This window comes from Haliotis rufescens, unplaced genomic scaffold, assembly GCF_023055435.1.
Source record: "Haliotis rufescens isolate VD_foot unplaced genomic scaffold, xgHalRufe1.0.p SCAF_20, whole genome shotgun sequence".
NCBI classification, from domain to species: domain Eukaryota; kingdom Metazoa; phylum Mollusca; class Gastropoda; order Lepetellida; family Haliotidae; genus Haliotis; species Haliotis rufescens.
In genome coordinates, this window is record NW_025963891.1 from 13514178 (window position 1) to 13530675 (window position 16498).

General features: G+C 39.7%; 1 protein-coding gene across 4 annotated transcripts in view; it reads left to right on the top strand.

Annotated features, from left to right (window-relative positions):
* Positions 1-16498, top strand: part of LOC124131964 (cadherin-23-like) — a 61280-nt gene that overhangs the window by 31191 nt on the left and 13591 nt on the right. For all 4 annotated transcript variants that reach the window (XM_048400863.1, XM_048400862.1, XM_048400864.1 and 1 more), the window contains exons 9-21: positions 386-502; positions 1217-1357; positions 1699-1777; positions 3783-3910; positions 4833-5033; positions 5255-5425; positions 7314-7562; positions 8259-8792; positions 9658-9846; positions 12511-12730; positions 13164-13477; positions 14246-14476; positions 16132-16220. In XM_048400863.1, the coding sequence (XP_048256820.1) occupies positions 386-502; positions 1217-1357; positions 1699-1777; positions 3783-3910; positions 4833-5033; positions 5255-5425; positions 7314-7562; positions 8259-8792; positions 9658-9846; positions 12511-12730; positions 13164-13477; positions 14246-14476; positions 16132-16220 (2663 nt within the window). The remainder of the gene's footprint in view (positions 1-385; positions 503-1216; positions 1358-1698; positions 1778-3782; positions 3911-4832; positions 5034-5254; positions 5426-7313; positions 7563-8258; positions 8793-9657; positions 9847-12510; positions 12731-13163; positions 13478-14245; positions 14477-16131; positions 16221-16498) is intronic.

Below are 16498 nucleotides of genomic sequence, written 5' to 3' on the forward strand. Positions count from 1 at the left end.
TAAAACGAAGAGGATTAAGGAAATATATGATACATGTTTCCCGCGGCATATTAGACCTATTACTTTTCCATACCACTTAATTCGATGTAATATGTCTCAATGTCCTACGAATAATATTGATTCTAAGTTGACAGATATCTCCAGCGGGGGTTGCATAAAGCATAGAAAACCTGTTATATGAACCCTAGATTGTGTTTGTGTTAATGATATTCACTAAACGATTATGAGATATAACATTAACCTTATTTCTTATGAAATACTAGCTTAATATTCGGAAATTTAATTACGTTTCTTAAAGTCAGCATATAACTTTGTCGTTTATTGATCTCTTTGCGTTTATAGAAAACAACACATAAGAGTACAATAAAGATGATACTGATTTCAGAACGCCGATGACTATATATACACGTTCTATGTGGATCCAAGGCATGGCCATATTATCCAGAATGAAAGTCTGGACTACGAGAAAAGGACTTTCTATCAATACGACGTCCATGCATGGGTAAATAGTGATTTGCTTTTTCTTTTATCGAAGAACATTCATGATATAAAAATGTTCCTACCTTGGAGAGTCAATGATATTTAATAATAATTTTTCTCGCCTGTTGTGTCGCGCGGCTTGCGATAGGGCACCGTTATTTATTTTGCTTTCATGTTTAAACTTTGGTTAACCAAAATGAAAGCAAACTGAAAATTAGTGTTATGGTTGAGTCCTTTCGCCATTATTCACGAAGCAGATGTACTTTTCTCCCTTGTTTTTGAAGACACAGTCTCTACTTAGAAAAGGTACTTGTGACCCAATCCACGATGAAGCCGATCCGGGTAGAATATGTCTTCAGCAACCCATGCTTGCCGTAAAAGGCGACTATGCTTGTCGTAAAAGGCGACTATGCTTGTCGTAAAAGGCGACTATGCTTGTCGTAAAAGGCGACTATGCTTGTCGTAAAAGGCGACTATGCTTGCCGTAAAAGGCGACTATGCTTGTCGTAAGAGGCGACAAACGGATGGGTGGTCAGGCTCGCTAACTTGGTTGATGCATGTGTCGTCGTATCCTAATTGCGTGGATCGATGCCCATGATGTCACACACTGGATTGTCTGGTCCAGACTCGATTATGTACAGACCGCCGTCATATTGCTGGAATATTGCGTTCGGAGTTAGGCGATAAACAAGAAACAAACAATAAAATTACTCTCACATGTACTGCGTGTCTTCAGGACGCCAACCCAGATGAGTCTCTTGGCGGGAACCATGCTGAACCAGTCGACTTCTTCGTCACCGTGCAAGATGTCCAGGACACTCCTCCCGTCTTTACGAACCTGCCGTACATACGACAAATTTATGAGAACGCCACACTCGTAAGTATTGTTTTCCTCAGATGACACTATTCATATGAAATGGAAACTTTCAACACGTTGCTTGTCGTACAACATCAAATATATGGTAAATGTAAGTTTTTATGGGGAATATCAGTAGGGGACAGAACATAAAGTATCAAGATACAGGTACATGACATGTTTATAGTTGGTAGTTTTATAGCGAATGCCCATATGTTTATGCAGGTATCAAGGTATTTAATATCTACAGTACATTAATCAGTGTATTGCCGAGAAGACAAATAATGAATTTGCGAACTTTGGGCATCAATTGTAGAGAGTGGAATAATGTAGTGACAGTACGTTCTTTGCTTGTATTACAGGGCACTTCTGTTCTGCTTGTACAAGCCTTTGACGGGGACATAGGCGTCCCGAATGATCTCAATTACTGGATTGTACATGGTCAGTAACTTGTTCTCCTCTTTGTGCCCTGGTAATTGAAGTCTGACATGTACGCTTTGAGGTATTCATATTCCATTAGTTGGGCTGTGTAGACTAACTGTATCATACTGTATAGACTAACTGTAGAAGACTTTATAGACTAACTGTATCAGACTTTATAGACTAACTGTATCAGACTGTAGACTAACTGTATCAGCCTTTATATACTAACTGTTTCAGACTGTATAGACTAACTGTATCAGACTGTAGACTAACTGTATCAGACTGTAGACTAACTGTATCAGATTGTGTAGACTAACTGTATCAGACTGTATAGACTAACTGTACCAGACTGTAGACTAACTGTATCAGACTGTTTAGACTAACTGTATCAGACTGTAGACTAACTGTATCAGCCTTTATATACTAACTGTATCAGACTGTATAGACTAACTGTACCAGACTGTAGACTAACTGTATCAGACTGTTTAGACTAACTGTATCAGACTGTAGACTAACTGTATCAGACTGTAGACTAACTGTATCAGACTTTAAATACTAACTGTATCAGTCTGTGGTGACTAACTGCATTAGACTGTGTAGAATAACTGTATCAGACTTTATAGACTGCTTGTATCACACTTTATAGTCTAACTGTATCAGACTTTATAGACTAAGTGTATCAGACTTTGTAGACTAATTGTATCAGACTGTGTAGACTAACTGTATCAGACTGTATAGACTGACTGTATTAGACTTTATAGACTGACTGTATCAGACTGTGTAGACTAACTGTATCAGACTGTAGACTAACTGTATCAGACTTTATAGACTAACTGTATCAGACTGTGTAGACTAACTGTATCAGACTTTATAGACTGACTGTATCAGACTGTGTAGACTAACTGTATCAGACCTTATAGACTGACTGTGTAAGACTTTATTGACTAACTGTATCAGACTTTATAGACTAACTGTATCAGACTTTATAGACTAACTGTATCGGACTTTGTAGACTGACTGTATCAGACAGTGTAGACTAACTGTATCAGACTTTATAGACTGACTGTATAAGACTTCATGGACTAACTGTATCAGACTTTATAGACTAACTGTATCAGACTTTATATACTGACTGTATAAAACGTTATTGACTAAATGTACCAGACTGTGCAGACTAACTGTATAAGACTTTATGGACTAACTGTATCAGACTGTGTAGACTAACTGTATAAGACTTTATAGACTAACTGTATCAGACTTTATGGACTAACTGTATCAGACTTTAAAGGCTGACTGCATCAGATTTTATAGACTGACTGTAAAAGACTTTATGGACTAACTGTATTAGACTTTATAGACTGACTGCATCAGATTGTAGAGACTAATTGTATCAGACTGTGTAGACTGAATGTATAAGACTTTATGGACTAACTGTATCAGTCTTTATAGACTGACTGTATCAGACTGTTTAGACTAACTGTATCAGACTGTGTAGACTAACTGTATCAAACTTTATAGTCTAACTGTATCAGAACTTATGGACTAACTGTATCAGACTTTGTAGACTAATTGTATCAGACTGTTTAGACTAACTGTATCAGACTGTGTAGACTAACTGTATCAGACAGTGTAGACTATCTGTATCAGACTTTATAGTTTAACTGTATCTGACTTTATAGACTAACTGTATCAGACTTTATAGACTAACTGTATCAGACTTTATAGACTAATTGTATCAGACTGTGTAGACTAACTGTATCAGATTGTGTAGACTAACTGTATCAGACTGTGTAGACTAACTGTATCAGACTTATTTGTAAGCCGAAGCAGTGGCAGGAAACTGGCCGTGAGATTATGTATGTCGGATGTTTCAAGGTCCCTACAGTCAGGGATGCAACATGCAAGACGTGATAACATTTAAGATCGCCTAAATGAGTCAGTTTCTTCCACCTTTCTTATATCTAACTAGTTGACACACTGAGTCGGTCACACAAGTGCAGATTTGTGTTATATTTTATTTCAGACAACGCCGCCTACACCGACAACTTCACCATGAACAATGACAGCGGCCTCATCAAAACGGCACTACCACTTGACACTGACTCTGACGATATGAAACAGAAGGGTGGAGTCTTATCATTCCAAGTTAATGTAAGATTCCACACAATGTTATATGACAAATGATATAACAACGAACTAGTACCTTAGCAGGTATTCTACCATGAATTTGGAAAATACACGGTTCTGATTGGTCAACCAGAATTTTCAAATCACAATGACCTCCACAGATTAGAACAGCTGACGGCCGCCACACTCGCGGAAGCGCCAAGGGCACTTCTTTTTTAATCATTGACGGGAGGTTTGCATTGAATAATGGTATGTATAATTATAGGTTACAAAGTGCAGATCTGTGGTTACAACAATATTCAGCGTATGTGTGGCTATATATTTTGGACAGGAGACAACACAGATATCGATTAAGAGAGTGTAGCTTCAGGAACCACACAGAGACATAGCTTGTAATTTGGTGCTTTTGGTTGCACGTTCAGTTCCAAATTCAGTTCAGCGGGGTTAAGTGCCAGGTAACATCAGAAAATTAAACGCGGGCGTAGTTCCAATTGATTCAATTCAGCGCTGCTAATAACCAGGCGATCTAGCTCTCCAGTGAAACACAATATGCTACTTTGAAACGTGTGTGACGTGGTCTTCGACGTTACTGCATTAATGCTTATTCACTATTCCAAGGTTGATAAGTTCCCACTGATACTGCTATATACATCACGTACCTGGATATACATGATAAACAGATGGTTGGCATTATAGCTTGAGATAGATGTATGATATACGTTAAGAATTAAATTTTGTACCCTTAGATAGGTTAACTGAATAAATAAGTTTGAACAAACTCAAGGAAGTTAAATACACCTTTACACGTATCTATTTAAAAAAAGATGAATACTTACCAATAAAGTTTGTGTTGGTTCAATTTATTTTATAATAACGATTTTGCATCCTTCTATCACATTTTTTTCATTGAGAGATGTACGTTTGAAACAGTAGTGCTATGCTGCAGGCGTCAGAGATCGTCACTGACAACCAGACCCAAGGAGAAGATACCAGTACCGTCACTCACGTCACCGTCACCATCCTCGACGTCAACGACAACTCCCCAGAGTTCTCCTCCAGCCTCATTAACGCTACTGTTCTAGAAAACACCCCTGTTGGAGTCCCCCTCGGCATAGAAGGCGTCATAGAGGTGAAGGACATTGACATGGTGAGTGGACCACAAGCTCGGAGTGAATGAGTGGGTGTGGGAGAGAAGATGGCGGCGATGCCAAAGACGCGCTTATCAGATACAGAGTAGTGGAATTTGCGTCATGTCAGAGACTTGTTACGAATTCCCGCCAAGGCATGCAATGATGGCTTGGTGTGATTGGATGCTGTGCAATGATTCCATGATTTATTGTTAGATCTGATTACATGAACTATTTCCAGACCGTGGACAACAATATGTTCGTGCTGTCTGTAGAGCAGAACGGATCACCATATATGGACTTCGACACAATCCCGGGAAGAGGTGAACAGGTGTCCAGAACAAACGTCATGCTACGTGTGAACAACACACAGGTCCTGGACTATGAACAACATGACAGCATCAGCTTCCAGGTAGCATACCACAGCATGATGTTACAGATAATATACCACAGCATGATGTTACAGATAATGTACCACAGCATGATGTTACAGATAATATACCACAGCATGATGTTACAGATAATGTACCACAGCATGATGTTACAGATAATATACCACAACTTGATGTCACAGATAATATACCAGAGCATGTTACAGATAATATACCACAGCATGATGTTACAGATAATATACCATAGCATGATGTTACATATAATCTACCACAGCTAATGTTACAGATAATATACCACAGCATGATGTTACAGATAATATATCACAGCATGATATTACAGATAATATACCACAGAATGATGTCACAGAGAATATACCACAGCATGATGTTACAGATAATCTACCACAGCATGATGTTACAGATAATATACCACAGAATGATGTCACAGATAATGTACCATAGCATGATGTTACAGATAATATACCACAGAATGATGTCACAGATAATATACCATAGCATGATGTTACATATAATCTACCACAGCATAATGTTACAGATAATATACCACAGCATGATGTTACAGATACTATATCACAGCATGATGTTACAGATATTATACCACAGCATGATGTCACAGATAATATACCATAGCATGAAGTTACAGATAATATAGCACAGCATGATGTTACATATAATCTACCACATCATGATGTTACATATAATCTACCACAGCATGATGTTACAGATAATATACTACAGCATGATGTCACAGATAATATAGCACAGCATGATGTTACATATAATCTACTACAGCATGATGTCACAGATAATATAGCACAGCATGATGTTACATATAATCTACCACAGCATGATGTTACAGATAATATAGCACAGCATGATGTTACATATAATCTACTACAGCATGATGTCACAGATGATATAACCATAGCATGATTTTACAGATAACATACCATAGCATGATGTTACAAATAACATACCACGGAAGGATGTTACAGATAATAAACCACAGCATAATGTTACATATAATCTACCACAGCATGATGTTACAGATAATATAACCATAGCATGATGTTACAGATAACATACCATAGCATGATGTTACAAATAACATACCACGGAAGGATGTTACAGATATATACTGCAGCATGATGTTACAGATACTATGCCACAGAAGGATGTTACAGATTATATACCACAGCATTATGTTACAGATAATATACCACAGCATGATGTTACAGATAATTAACCACAGCATGATGTTACAGATCACGCACTCACATATTTCACATCAAAATTCTATCACAGAATTTCGTTATTCATAACTCTTTTGTGTTTTTATATCAATAAATGTGATGTGCAAGGAAACAAATCTTTTTTTAAATCACGTTAGTGACCTTATTGATAAAGATTATAGTTACAATAAATTTCTTGTCAAAAAGGTTTGCCTCTAAGGTTTGAAGAGTAGTCTCCCTTTGACTTTTAACGTCAGCTTACTGAGCTTAGAAGAGTAGCGCGATATGGATACCACAACGTGTAAACTTTTCCACATAATAAATTCGTTATGGTGTCTTTAGTTGCCGTATACGGTTTGATATTAGGTTAGTAGAAAAATATTGGGTCAGCCTAATAACTTTCTGCTAACCTAATATGACACCGTATACGGCAACTAAAGACAGCATAACTAATAGTATCCCTATCATACGATGGCGGCCTGAAACCATCGAGTCTTGGAGAGAAACTCCAGTGACAGCGCATTTACTTATTTTGTTGAACCAATAACGGAAGGTTACTTTTGAATTACGTCTGCTGCGTACAAGTTGGTAATGATTCAAGTCTACCGTAACACAATCACGACACATGCTGTAACGCAAGGTGATGACAATACAGATTGTGGCGAGAGAAAGCAGGACCGATGAGAAGCGGTCGAGCACCGTAAACGTCCTCGTGCACATCATCGACACGAACGACAACTCCCCGGTGTTCAACGACACCTACAACTTCAACATCTCGGAGGACGCCCTCCCGGGGGAGATAGTTGGGAATGTGACTGCAACCGACTCCGACAGTGGGGACTTTGGCAAAGTCTTCTATCTGATGGAAGATGAGAACGCTGATTTCAACGTTTCCAAAGCGAATGTACGTAGAACATTATGATGATATCTAGTCTGTTGGGTGATTTTACTGTAGGTACACTGTGAGTTTATTCTGTAATTGTTAAAATACATACACATATTTCGGATAAGTTTTATTCTTTTCAAAATATATTATTATTTACCGACTTTCTTATGATGTTTTAGTTCCACAAAGCGATCGTAGCACTGCGATTGTCATTAGTCTATGTTAAAGTATCACATGAAGACTGGGCTTCCAGTGTTGTTCCCATGTAGAGATCCTACTGATCTTAATAGACTAGGTTCGTGCTAAGGTTTACCAACATTGTTTTCATGAATGTACAATGCTTTTTAGAAAGTGGTAAAATGCAACAAATGCTATATTTGGGATCACACTTTCTTAATAACTACAAATTCTAGTACTTTTTGTGGATTGCGTCCCGTCTGGCATTCGAACCCGCGATCTCAGAGTTAGGTATGTAATCGTTTGCACACAAATTAAGGGATCAATTCTATCGGTTGTCGGACTTTTACTTTGTGGAAACCTCGGTGGCTGAGTGGGTTAGATCGCTGACCTTGTGTGCTGGCGATTAGGTGCCTCACTCTTAGAGTGTGGGTTCGAATCCCCGACGGAACTTAACGCCTCAAAATTACTGGAATTGTTTTTTCAAGAAAGTGTGATACCGAAAATAACAATTGTTACACTGTTCTTGTGTCTCAGGGTGTTATAACCGTTGCAACTAAACTGGATCGGGAAACAAAGTCGTCGTACTCGTTGTTGGTGATGGCGTACGACAACGAAGCTGATGTTAACGGACGACGTTCAGGACAGACACGGGTAGAAATACGCCTGAACGACGTTAACGATAACCATCCAGAGTTTGAGCCTAAACCTGTGGCAACTCCGATTGCTGAGAACATAGACAACGGTACCATCGTCACTACCGTGTCTGCAAGGGACGCCGACGAAGGCATGAACTCCCAGATCGAATACTACATCGCCGACGGGGGTAACCTTACAGGCTTGTTTAACGTTGACAACGGTACTGGTGAAGTTGCAGTAGTCGAATCACTGATCGGCTTCACGGGGACTCGTGTGTTGACTGTGGGAGCCAGAGACAAGGGGGAACCTCCATTGAATGGGACGCTGCAGATTGTGTTCAGCGTCAAGGATGTCAATCTCCATCCTCCTAACTTCACCCATCCGGGCGGGAACTACAACACAAGCAACCCATTTATACTTGAAGTCAATGAGGTAAGTAGTACACTTACTCGATACCAATATACAACAAGCATGCTTTGGTTTGATACAACGCATGTGTATTTGGCATATTGGGGGTGACTTAGTCACGAGGTAGATCACAATGAGACCTATCATTCCTCATGTTAGATACGTTTATCAATTATTCAATTATCAATTATTGTGCAAATGGTATGAATGACAAAGATTATCGGCTAAATAACGACCAAAAGTAAAGATTGAGTGGGCGAATGAGTTGGATTTAACGCCGCTTTGAACAGTAGTCCAGTTATATCCCAGCTAAATGTGGGAGGAATGTCTGATGTGATACAAATCTCAGACGTTTACCACTATAGTGAAACCTACAATCACGGGTATGGTGCTGACAAATAATTGGGCCGAATCGGGATTCGAACCCACGTTCAAAGGTTTCAGAAGGACCAAAGGGACGCAACTATGGGGACCAAATGGAATTGATTACTGTCAACAGTCAACTTGTTGGTAATGCTCAAACTGCACTTGGTTCTAAGCCATACAGTGTCCATGTGTCGGTGGATTGAATCTTAACATTGCTCACGTTATCATTGTGGGTAATATCTGTTAAATGTTTAGGTTATTGAAATTGGTTTTGAAGCATAATTTTGAATTTATCTGAAAGATGGGCGATTGTTGTATTGCATATATGAAGCCCCCAAAGATACTGAACACCCAATGCGATTTTGGAGGGAAGTTGTATGCTTCAAGTACTTTGACAAAATGAGCAAAACTGCACCAACCCTTAAGTGGAGTGGTGGAACTTATATACTTGTGTACTACTCCACTGTGGAGAGAGACGTGACAAGGGCTACACAGTGTAACCAGATATCTGTATGACATTCAGGAGCAACCCCTGGGCTCTGAGATGTTCATCCTGGAAGCTGATGACGAAGACAATGGAGTTAACGGCCAGGTCGCCTACAGGATCGAACCTTCTCGGGGAGACGATTGGACTTTCTTCTTTCTTGATACCATCTCCGGCAATTTGTCCAACACTAAAATACTTGACCGAGAAACAAGACCAACTTTCACAGTAGGTTTCACTGAAGTTTCTGTTACTATAGAATATGTTTGTGTCATTGTTGACGTTATGTACTCTAGGGTACACATATTACAGGTAATCGTCGGGTGGACTCTTATTAATATTAACAGAGGCAGATGACGTTCCAAATGAACGTTACTGCCGACGCCGTTCGTTTCCCGATGGTGTCCCTCAAAGCTACCTGGCACTTATTTCCACATCAGTTTCAATTTCACCAATCTGTGTAACTGTATTTATTGTTGCACTGACATTGATTCACAAGCCTCACTTTAACTATAAGCAACGCTTCGTGAGTCGGCCATTTTGTTCGAGTGGACGTCACTCGCGATGGAGTGTCAAGGGCAGATAACTATGACAAATGTATCATTCCAACGAAGCTTACATAATAATGTTTCCTTCCCGGGCTTAATCCAGTGATCTAACAACTTCAGTCGTTATCTTGCAAATTAGTTTTAGTTCTAATGGTGAACTGTTCATATGGGGATTAAATGCAATAAAGGCTGATACAGGCCGTGGCGATGAAGTCAAGGTCGAAAGATACCAAAATTTGAACTAAAGATAACTCGGTGAATGCTGCTCTTCACTGAATCTAGATTGCTATATGAAATTAACGTTAAAGTTGACACACACACATTTTTTAGTTGTATTTAGAAGCTGTAGTGTCAACTTCTGCATGTTGTTTTTAAATAATTTAGAGCAAATGTCTCACATTGTTGATGTGTAGATCAAGTTGTCTCTCCTTCTGATGCCGTATTTGTTGCTGTGTAGATCGAGTTGTCTCTCTTTCTGATGCCGTATTGTTGATGTGAAGATCGAGGTGTCTCTCCTTCTGATGCCGTATTGTTGACGTGTAGATCGAGGTGTCTCTCCTTCTGATGCAGTATTGTGATGTGTAGATTGAGGTGTCTCTCCGTCTGATGCAGTATTGTGATGTGTAGATTGACGTGTCTCTTCTTCTGATGCCGTAGTGTTGCTATGTAGATCGAGTTGTCTCTCCTCCTGATGCCGTATTGTTCCTGTGTAGATTGAGGTGTCTCTCTGTCTGATGCCGTATTGTTGATGTGTAGATTGAGGTGTCTCTCCTTCTGATGCCGTATTGTTGCTGTGTAGATTGAGGTGTCTCTCCTTCTGATGCCGTATTGTTGCTGTGTAGATTGAGGTGTCTCTCCGTCTGATGCCGTATTGTTGATGTGTAGATTGAGGTGTACCTCCTTCTGATGCCGTATTGTTGCTATGTAGATTGAGGTGTCTCTCCTTCTGATGTTGTATTGTTGCTATGTAGATTGAGGTGTCTCTCCTTCTGATGATGTATTGTTGATGCATAGATTGAGCTGCCTCTCTTTCTGATGCCGTATTGTTGATGTGTAGATCGAGGTGTCTCTCCTTCTGATGCCGTATTGTTGATGTGTAGATTGATGTGTCTCTCCTTTTGATGCCGTATTGTTGATGTGTAGATCGAGTTGTCTCTCTTTCTGATGCCGTATTGTTGATGTGTAGATCGAGATGTCTCTCCGTCTGATGCAGTATTGTGATGTGTTGATTGATGTGCCTCTTCTTCTGATGCCGTAGTGTTGCTATGTAGATCGAGTTGTCTCTCCTCCTGATGCCGTATTGTTCCTGTGTAGATTGAGGTGTCTCTCCGTCTGATGCCGTATTGTTGATGTGTAGATTGAGGTGTCTCTCCTTCTGATGCCGTATTGTTGCTGTGTAGATTGAGGTGTCTCTCCTTCTGATGCCGTATTGTTGCTGTGTAGATTGAGGTGTCTCTCCGTCTGATGCCGTATTGTTGATGTGTAGATTGAGGTGTACCTCCTTCTGATGCCGTATTGTTGCTGTGTAGATTGAGGTGTCTCTCCTTCTGATGCCGTATTGTTGATGTGTAGATTGAGGTGTCTCTCCTTCTGATGATGTATTGTTGCTATGTAGATTGATGTGTCTCTCCTTCTGATGTTGTATTGTTGCTATGTAGATTGAGGTGTCTCTCCTTCTGATGATGTATTGTTGATGCATAGATTGAGCTGCCTCTCTTTCTGATGCCGTATTGTTGATGTGTAGATCGAGGTGTCTCTCCTTCTGATGCCGTATTGTTGATGTGTAGATTGATGTGTCTCTCCTTTTGATGCCGTATTGTTGATGTGTAGATCGAGTTGTCTCTCTTTCTGATGCCGTATTGTTGATGTGTAGATCGAGATGTCTCTCCGTCTGATGCAGTATTGTGATGTGTTGATTGATGTGCCTCTTCTTCTGATGCCGTATTGTTGCTGTGTAGATTGAGGTGTCTCTCCTTCTGATGCCGTATTGTTGATGTGTAGATTGAGGTGTCTCTCCTTCTGATGATGTATTGTTGCTATGTAGATTGATGTGTCTCTCCTTCTGATGTTGTATTGTTGCTATGTAGATTGAGGTGTCTCTCCTTCTGATGATGTATTGTTGATGCATAGATTGAGCTGTCTCTCCTTCTGATGTTTTATTGTTGCTGTGTAGATCGAGTTGTCTCACTTCTGATGTTGTATTGTTGCTGTGTAGATCGATGTGTCTCTCCGTCTGATGCCGTATTGTTGATGTGTAGATTGAGGTGTACCTCCTTCTGATGATGTATTGTTGCTATGTAGATTGAGGTGTCTCTCCTCCTGATGTTGTATTGTTGCTGTGTAGATCGATGTGTCTGCACAAGACCAGGGAACGCCGGTACTGAAGACCACGCTGTCGTTGATGGTGAGGTTACTAGACATCGATGACAATGACCCATATTTCCCCAACAGAAATCATGATATCACGATAGCAGAAGAAGAGACAGGGTGTTATGGTAATCTGTCTCTGGCCGATGACAAAGATGAAGGGGCGATCAACACTAGAAGATGTTATTACATACACAGTAAGTAATGGCGTCAATGCCTCGCTGTATTCATCATGATTTTATTCAACTTGTTTAGAAATACCACAAAAGTTTCGGGCAATAGTATGTACGCGTAATTTTAATTCTGACAAAAATATTACAAAATGGAAAGTTTCGCTGAATGTTTTTTATAAATAGTTTTTTTCAGTTGAAGCATGTAAGGTCTAAAGGTGCGTAATCAATTTGAAATTAAACGTTAAATCCTTAGTTTGAGAATTATTGTAGCCATAGCCGTTTTCAATGATTAGGTTTGTTGCAGGAATGTTCTTAAATATATCTATTGATTAGAACGTGCTATACATGTTCCTACGGTTTACATATTCATACATTTGAGTCATACAGTTTACACTGTAGTTTACCCGTTGAAACAGTACTACACATTTAGTCTTTAATCATATATGATCACGTTCAGGTGGTGATCAACCACAGGCAACGTATTTCTCTCTCAACGAGACAACTGGAACCCTATGTCTAAATCAAAAACTGGACAGGGAAGAAAAGGACTTAATAAACCTGATTATCAAGGTATCAAAGGATTGTTCTCTGAATGAGTCCTCTCAGAACCCATTCCATCCACCGTTCAACCAAAGTGACACCTCTCTCCTCCACGTCGAGGTCCATGTTGAAGACATCAATGACAACCCACCAGTGTTCCAAGATGGAGGAGAACTTTCTACGGGCATTTTGTATGACGTCAACAAAGAGGAGTTTGTGTACGATCTGAAGGTCAGTAGAAACTTCTCACATCACCCTATGATCTTTACTTCCTGTACATGATATGTCAGCATCCTCATGTCGATGTATGGAGAATCCTGGGCCATGTTTCACAAAGCTGCTTTTGCGCTACGACAGTCACAAGCCAATGTTAAATCTGAGAGTTACGACACACGTAGGGAAAGATCTTTTTGTGTAAGGGGTCGTGATCTTGTAGGACAACTTCAGTAAGTAATTTTGAGCAGAAAGTGGCATTTATAGGCTGGGTATGTGACAATACAGTATGGGTAGTCAACATCTCTATTACAGTTGTAGCGACGTTTCGGTGTAGATTCTAACACCACATGCTTGACAATTCTAACACCACTTGCTGGACAATGGCGTCAGGATCCGCACTGTCACTAAAGTAATTTTGATGTTCCAAGGTCAAACCTGCCCAAACCATGTTATAGTGAAACTACTATGACTCCTTATCAACTATAGAAGAGAGGTAGTGTGTTCAGTTTACATTGATTTTACAATAAATATGGAAAATAACTATATATTATTAGGGTTTGTCGCTGACTTTGTGTGCTGGCGATTAGGTGCCTCACTCTGGCAGTATGGGTTCGAATCCCGGACGGGACTCCGGGAATCTGTACTTCACTCAGAAAGTGTTATCCCAAATATAACATTTGTTTTATATATTATTAAACGTTAAACATGTTTAAATCAAAACAAAAGTGAAATGTGCACATCAATATGACAAATGTATTTACAAATGTACATGCGTTGGCACAGATTGACGTCACAGACAAAGACATAGGCTCTAACGCCATAACACATTTCCGGGACAAAGGCCAAAACGTTCATGGTATTAGTGACCTGGAAACCACGAAGCCATTTATAGTCGGCATCAACGGCACCGTCGTCACAGACACGCTGTTTTCTTCATCCATGCTGGGTCACGTGGAGATTGCAGTACAAGCGTACGATGAAGGTGATAAACACACTGCTGATGCCACACTGAAGGTAATATCATGCGGTGTATACTGCGAATATTTAACAGCTGATTGATTTAGTTGGGCCGTTAAACATAGTTGTGGAATAATGATGGTCAGTGGGGTAGCCTAGTGGCAATAGTGTTCTCTCGTCCGGGTTGGAGTTCCTACAAGTGCTATGTGTGAAGCCCATGTTCTGGTATCCTTCGTCGTTATATTGGTGGAAAAGTACGACATAAAACCATATTCGCTCACACACTGTTTGATAATGAATGCTATCTACATCGTGTTCAATTTAGGCTTATCACTTGCAACATGTTTAAAAATATGTCTTTATATATTGTCTGCTATTTAAAGACTGTTCAACGCGCTGATGCCTATTTCCAGTCTACGTCTAGAAGATATACTTGCTACGGGTTGTATGTAATTTTTGCAACCCAAATGAGTTCGTACCCCTAAAAATTTCGTAAGCATGGTAAATTCGTAATACTTAAATTTAATAAGAAACTTAGTTTCCCAACTTTCTGGCAATTCGGTAATAAGACATGATTATATACGTGTCAATCGAGTAGTTAACGATAACCGTATAAAACAGACGCTGTTGAGATTTTGTATTTTATTTTTATCTTTTAATCACGCAATCATTGCATTCACATTCATAAAATCAACGGTTCCTTCACTATAACATTGGTATGATCAACTGATATTGGGATCAATCATTGTTAATTGACCCAGTGCATAGTTAAAGATTGGCATCGGTCAACAGTTAAACTCCTTGTGCTATTATATAACATAATATCGCCACTATGCATTTACATTGATGGACTCTTCCATTTGGTGCAGGATTTAGGTCAAGTTATATCAGGCGTTTTAAATGTGCTATAAATCTAAATTAATCTTATATTTATAACGAAATTTATTAGACAGAGTTTCGAAATTACTTTTGATTTTGGTTACGAAATGTCTCACCCTTGCAGGGTGTGAAACATTGTCTCAGTCTTATTAGGGTAATAATAGATTGATCTCATCAGAAACCTCAACATGGCAGAAAAGAATTGGCGTCCATCTTCCCGATACAAGAGCGTCCACTAGCCGTTTTATCAAAGTCTTGTTTCCACCCTTGCCACATCAAGCCCACATTCCTGTGCTGAATAGGATGGGATTATCGCACATAACGATCAAAGAACTTTTCACAAATTCAACATCTGGTACACCTTTGTATGAAATCGCGGATGAAATCGCGAATGTTTTCATTGTCCGATCGACTTGGACGTCTTCTTTGTTAGTCACCATCTTTTGTGAAGCTATACGAGATAAGAACAGCGATCTGATTGGATATCGCGTTTACATCATAAGGGGCACAACTCGTGATCTACGCGGTGGCGCCAGGGTCGAGCCAAGAAAAGTTGCCTGGGTGTGGCAAGGGTAAACTAGGCTTTGACATACCCTAGTGGACACGCTTGCCTCGGGAAGATGCCTTAGTGTGGCAAGGGAAGAAACTAGGCTTTGATATAGGATATTAGACACGCTTGCATCGGGAAGATGTAGAAACTAGGCTTTGATACAGGCAAGTGGACACGCTTGCCTTGGGAAGATGAGTGGTGTCTGACAGAATCTAGCTCGCTGGGATTGCCAATGAGCCCGAGTCCATTCTACCTTTAAAATTGGCAACTATTACGATTACAGGTGTACATCATTAGCAACGTCCAGAGGGTGAAGATAATATTCCACTCACTGCCAGATGAGGTGCAGAACATAAAATCTATATTCATAAGGTACTGCTAAACATATTCTTTGTAAACAAATCTGCTCTTATTGGATATGAATTGGTTTGAACAACGGAGAATGAATAGTCTAAATACCTTGTGAATGTAACGTATATATACTGCTTCATAAAGGTGGTATTGTATAGATTGGTTGTCCTACATGTACTTTATATACTTCACAATGCATACAACTTGTTTCTGGTAAACTGTACTTTTTGTAATTTGTATTATGCTATTTGTGTTGGTTGCGTTACATATAGTTCATGATTCACACCAAAACCGCCCCC